The sequence below is a fragment of the Octopus sinensis genome, linkage group LG8 (assembly GCF_006345805.1).
Source record: "Octopus sinensis linkage group LG8, ASM634580v1, whole genome shotgun sequence".
Lineage (NCBI taxonomy): Eukaryota > Metazoa > Mollusca > Cephalopoda > Octopoda > Octopodidae > Octopus > Octopus sinensis.
The window spans coordinates 18,389,202-18,395,949 of record NC_043004.1 but is presented as its reverse complement, the minus strand read 5'-3'; the positions used below and the strand labels follow the sequence as shown (position 1 = coordinate 18,395,949).

Sequence of the window (6,748 nt, the reverse complement as noted above, 5' to 3'; positions counted from 1 at the left end):
TTCCTTAAGTCAGAAATGCAGTAAAAGTTCCTCAGTGTGACCTCCCCATCTGTGTGTATATATATATATATATACATATATATATATGTACATTTATATGTACATATGTATGTATGTATGTATGTATGTATGTATGTATGTATGTATGTATGTATGTGTGTGTGTTTGTGTGTGTATGTGTGTGCATGTCTTCCTTTGTCTCCCTCACACCACCACTTGACAACATGTGTTAACGCAGTTATTTCCCTGTAACTTAGCTGTTCAGCAAAATGACTAATAGAATAAGTATCATGCTTCAATAAAAAAAAAACAATAGATAAATAAAAAGAGTAAGAAGTACGGGAGTTGATTCGTTTGACTAAAGTTCGTCATGGGGTGGCCCTGAATAGCTGCAGTCCATGACAAATAATGATAAAAGATAGATATATTTAAACAAGGAAATTTTAATTATGATTTCATCTTTATTGATGAGAGCAAATTGTAATCTAAATAATTAACTGTGGTCAGAAACACAGGGAGATAATTCTAAAGTTTTAATTAATTAAAAGTAATGCTATGCGAAATGGGAGAAGGTCTTATTGTTACTAATATGGAGACTTATGGATGAAGGATGTTAACAGCTGCGAGAAAATCGAAATCGGAAGGCTTTGGAATAAGGTCTCTTGTAATATTTGTTCTGCCCTAAAGTAAACACACTCCCATGTCACTTTTGCCGTGGGAAATACAGTAGATCAGTAGCTGGTACGTTTGAAAACTGTAATTAATAGCGCAATTGTTCTCTAACCGCATTAAAAATTTTGAAAAAATTACAATAAATAAGTAAACATTGAGCACATAATGTATTTGTGTTCTGAGCACGGTGAAAAGTTATGATTGGCTACCGGTGCTGCCACTAATTAAGCAACGGCGGATTTAACTTCCATCAAAGGGGAAGAACCGATAAAAAAGTCGGTGATGTCAAACGGTGCAGGCATCAGCGGCTGCCTGTAACAGCGGCTTTCGCTGTTCTCATACGGACACATTATTGTTTTTTTTTTGTATACAGGCCTGCACTTGTAAATGTTTATTCGCTGTTAGCCGTAATTAGAGAACAAGCGGGCGTTTAAGCTTAATACACATAGTCGTGTAGTCTGGCTATCAATACATAAAATGGAGGACTCACCGAGTCCTCAAGATACTCTCTCCCAAATCTGGATGCTATACACGGCCAAGGTGAGTACGATTACAATTATGTTTATATATTAGTTATCCCATATAAATTGTTTCGTTATTTGGCTGATGGATTGTTCTTTGTGTTTATCGCGTTTGCAACACATGTCTGGGGGTGGTATTTATCGTTAATGTCCTTCAGCTTTTAGCCATCGTTCAGCATTAACTTGGATTTAATGGTCCATAAACACAGAAACACCCTTTCTTTGAAGGACTCCGCTATTATGAGGGAACCTCTACGTGGTTACTCGACTTTCTAGAAATAGCGACCATCTCTCCCTCAAATCACAGTTTTTTTTTTTTTAAAAAAAAAGGAAGGACACATTGAATATTAGGGAGAGGAACGAGATGATCAGATTTTTTTTAAACACCTTTCACTAAAGGTTTACTTGATTGGAGTTGAATAACAACTTTTTCCTCTTAAACCATCACAAGACAACTGTCATATAAACACGCACACGCGGTACAGATGCAGTTGCTATTATTTTTTCTTATTAATACTGAACATAAAACCAGCTGTCATTATTTCTACTATGATTATTTTTATTATTATTATGAATAAACTAATTAGCTAGCAAACTTCTTGGGCTAACTTCTCGCGCCTTATCGACGGACACACATTTTTGCTTTCGCTATATTTTTTTTCCTTCAGTTCTATCGACTTTGCTATTCACTGTTGCTGCTACTTATTTATGTTCACAACTCTTGTTCAATAATATAATTAATTTTGTAGACCGATAGTTGTTGTGTATCCGGGTGGGCGATCGTACACACACCCACACCAATATAATTCTGTCATTTTTTTTTTCGTGAGGTGAAAAAAAAAACATTCAGTTTTCTTTTCTATTCACACACACACACACAGATTGAAAGAAAAATATTTAATATATGAAGGATAGTAAGTTACACCTTTTACTAGAGAGAAATTTGCACGTGTAACAATCACTTAGTAAAGTTCCCATACCTTCTTTGCTCTTAAGAGGGTGTGTAACCATTGTATTTTTATGACAGCCATAGGAATAAAAATACTTCCCGTAGTCATATCTACCTTTCTCTCTGCGTGTACCTATTCTCTACTTATTACTCAATCTTTTCTCCCCCATCCCACCCATTTTCTTTGCGCATATATATATATATATATATATATATATATATATATATATATATATATGCCATACACACACACACACCTCTATGTGCGCGCGTGTATGCGCCTGTTACTTGCTTTATACGCACCGACTTTCGTGGCACGTGTAAATCAAATATACTTCATGCCTAGAATTCGTTTTCTCAACTCACCTGTCTGTCTGACAGCCAGGTACATGTTTCTTAGTGAAAATCAAAACGTGGAACTTTTCTGTTTTTTCTTAATGTGTTACGGGATTTCGTATCACAAAAAATTTAGTTTATTTCATTGTTGGGGGATCCAGTCACTTGTGTGGTGACGGATTTATTTAACTGATTCTCTGATTTGACAAATAACAAGCCAAATATCTATTTGATAACTATAGAAGACTCCGTTTCTCATGCATTGTTGCTAATAACTGCGCCTTTTAACTGTTGCTGTATTCTCGCACTTAAATGTCTTATCCCCGTCATAATACTGGGGGGTTCGTTATTTTGGTGGTCTATCGTGTTTGATATATCACCTGTGTGATATAGCTGTAATTACCCGACTACAAACAATCACAAATGATTCTCCATGTAGAGCGGGTCTATTATATACATTTTAAACCTTCCTTCTCTGTCGACATGTTTCACTCTGTTGCTCATTGTTATAAACAGTCATTGTTATTGTTTTCTCTCTAATGTCATCGTGTTGACTAAATCATTGATTTAATAACACTGAGGGTTAAGCGACTTTCAAGAAGCCTTATCATTTCCCTTTCGTTACGCCCAAATCTCTTTAATTTTTACCCGTTGAAGATTAATTAGAATTTTAGCTATTTGGCGTCCCCTTGATCATAAAAATAGTTTAATTTATCGAATTTAAGGTATTCTTTGCTGTTGTAATTTTATCGTCTCTCCTCTTTACATACTCACACCTCTCTCATCACTCTCACTCGTCTCCTTAAACCCGGATTTTAAGATTTAATTGTGTATATTTTTACGTGGTAATTTAATTAGTTTAAAGCACTTGGCTATTTTCGTTCTGTCGTTGGATGCATACAAGAACAGTCTATTCCCCAAAGTACTTAGGCATTATTAATGAGCTGAATATTTTCACAGATGTAACTTTGTGTTTATCTGTTATTTAGATGTGTTTAGAACGAATAAAACCGTACCTTATCGTTTCCTTGTCATTACTGGCGATAAGAAATTATTCAATAAGTCAGTTTTTACGTAAGGTTTGTCAGTCGCGCAACCGTTCGGTCTTAAGTTGGCAAAGCGTGCAAGCTTTCCCATTCATTAAATGTTATTAATTTTTCTTTCTAGTCATTTTGCTCGTGGTTATTTTACACATTGGTTGAAATTTGGTCACCAAAATGTGAATTTACTACACTTGAAAACATTTTTACCTTTTACAGATAAAAGCAAAAAATTAAATTAAGAACTAGTGAAGTGAAACATTAACATAATAAGCGTATCAACAGCACTACCAACCAACCAATCTCTCGCCCTGTGTCCCACCAGGCTACATATTTTGGCCTACAACATATTGACACACTTCCAAATACTATCCTTCAGCACATGCAATATCCTAAAACGACACAAGGGACGGTACCTCTTAACTAAGGTATGGTACCTTCTCCGTCCTCAAAACACCCGCACCAACGACACTGAAACATCTCGAGTGTCATGCTCTGTACTTCGCACTTCTAGCTTCCGTAACCATATGCCAAACGATTCCTTTCTCTCTTTTGACAACCCCCCCCCCATTATCATCATCATCATCATCATTATCACATATTCGCACTTCAATAAGCCAAGCTAAACATTTAGGCAAAACTAAGAGGTTACAAAATAAATGAAACGCTTATCAGACTCACCAAATATTGCAATATAGAAAGTAAAAAAGAAGGGGGTAAATCACAAAGTAGCATGAAAAATACAACACTATTAATTACACAACTGAAATGACCAACTTGAGGAAACTAAGGCCAACCGTGAATACAACACACCATTCCTTTATATGCAAGAGCAATAAAACTATCAAACTGAACAAAGAAATAACAGAGAAAATAAATCAAATCAACGCAGAACCCTGGTGAACATTTGTACCAAGTACAAATCACAAAATAAGCAATAAAGCACTTTAGAATGTAATGAGCAGCATCAGTGGATCTAATGAGCTGCACTCCATATAATATACCCACACTCCAATACTGAGCAAAGCCTCTGGATCTTTTCGGTTTGAACGGCAGTTTTTTAAAATAATTTCCACGTAACTAAACACTTGTAAACTTCGTATACTGGTAGAATGTGTTTATAAAACATCTTTTTCTCTTGGCTTTATTGAGAAAATTCTATGGTTTGTAAGATATTTGTTGTCTTTTTTTCTTCAATTTCTGCAATTTCAACCAATCAATGACGTCTATTGAGGTGAAAACATTCTGTGCCGTATGAATATTAACCTCGTTTAAGAAACAGGTTGGGTTTATTTACATTTGTGAAGAAAAAAAGATACCCTTCCCCCAACCCCTAACCCTAACCCGAACCTTAATCTTAACTAACCCTAACCCTAAAACAGATTGAAATGCAATAGATCGATACTAGGGTCATAATTATGGGTGACAATTTCATATGACACCACTAGAAAAAACTGCCTTTCAAACCGAAAAGATTCAAGCCTCTAACTGAATCGTCATCATCATCATTTGATGCTCGTTTTTCCATGCTGTCATGGGTTGAACGATTTGACAAGGAGCTGGAGAGCTGCACCAGGCTCCAATTATCTGTTTTAGCTTGGTTTCTATAGCAGTATGTCCTTCCTAATGCCAACTACTTTACAAAGTGTATTGGGTGCTTTTTACATGGAACAGCATGGGACTTTTTTTACGTGGAACCAGTACAGGTGCTTTCTTATGTGGCACCAGTACAGGTGCTTTCTTATGTGGCACCAGCACGGGTGCTTTTTATGTGGCACCAGCACGGGAGCTTTTTATTTGGCGCCGGCACGGGTGCTTTTTACGTGGTGTCACAACTACCAAAGAACTTCAAATGATCAGAAACATGCAATATGCATCTTGACCCCTTTTTTCCAGTTAGTTACTTGAAAAGGGAGAACCCTAAACTCAAAATCCTTGGGCTTAATAAAATTACATAGATGGAGATATAGCTGTGTGTTAAGAAGTTTGGCTCTCAACATGGTTCCAGGTTCAGTCCCACTGTGTGCCATCTTAGGCAAGTGGTTTCTATTTACAAGGCTGACCAAAGGTTTGTAAATGGCGTTTGTTGATGGAAACTGAAAGAAGCCTGTCGTGTGTGTGTGTGTGTTACACTTTCTTTGACATTACATGATTGTTATAAACGAGTGTCATTGCTACGCCAGTGGCGTCTTTCATTTCCAGTTTGCCATAAAAACATGTTTGGTCATGGGGAAACGTAACTTCGCTTGGAAACAGGTGAGGGTTGGTGACAGGGAGGGCATCCAGCCCACTCTGTAAGGTGGTCTCAGGTACATGACTCAAGTCATCAGCTGGCTTCTTGCTCTTTATTTATTTCAAATTAGTGCTTGTTGATAGGATCTGAAATTAACCAGCACCGACTCCTCTAAGTTCAAACAAACAGCACAAAAATAGTTGCAGCGTCAACAATTTCATTGGCTCCATACACTACTAGGATGGACATAACCAGAAATGAGTGCATCTGGTGTAGTAGTCTGTGACTGAATGCAGAATCTGTAGGGATATCCTGCGTATTAATATGGTAGAATTGTTAGCATGTCATGAAGGTGTATGGCTCAGTGATTTGTGTTGGGCTCTCAATCATAACGTAGTGAGTTCAATTCCCGGACCGGAATATGTGTTGTGGTCTTGAGCAAGACGCTTTATTTCACAGTGCTCCAGTCCACTCAGCTGCAGAAATGAGTTGCAACATCACTGGTGCCAAGCTGTATCGTCCTTTGGTTTTCTCTTTGATAACATCGGTGGTTCAGGGAGGGGAGGCTGGTATGCATGGGCGGCTGCTGGTCTTCCATAAACAATCTTGCCTGGACTTGTGTCTCAGAGGGGAACTTTTTAGGTGCAATCCCATGGTCATTCATGGCCAAAGGGGTTCTTTACCCTTTGTGTAGATATATACACACTCAGCTGTAGAAATGAGTTGTGATGTCACTGGTGCCAAACTGTATTGGCCTTTGCCTTTCCCTTGGATAAATAACATCAGTGGTATAGAGAGGCAGTGGGGGTAGGGGGTGGCTGCTATACATGGGTGAGTGCTGGCCTTCCACAAACAACCTTACTCAGACTTGTGCCTCGGAGAGGAACTTTCTAAGTACAATTCCATGAGCACTCATAACCAAAGGTGAGAGGGGGGGGTTACATTTTTGTTAGCATGTCAGACAAAATGCATAGTGATGTTTCTTCTTTATTTTCTG

The 6,748-nt window shown here is 37.6% G+C and overlaps 1 protein-coding gene across 4 annotated transcripts in view; it reads left to right on the top strand.

Moving 5' to 3' along the window:
- The first annotated feature begins 941 nt into the window (after positions 1–941).
- LOC115214931 (neurobeachin-like protein 1) overlaps positions 942–6,748 on the top strand; it is a 345,811-nt gene continuing 340,004 nt past the window's right edge. For all 4 annotated transcript variants that reach the window (XM_036505273.1, XM_036505272.1, XM_029784012.2 and 1 more), the window contains exon 1: positions 942–1,212. In XM_036505273.1, the coding sequence (XP_036361166.1) occupies positions 1,150–1,212 (63 nt within the window). In that variant the 5' untranslated portion in view covers positions 942–1,149. The remainder of the gene's footprint in view (positions 1,213–6,748) is intronic.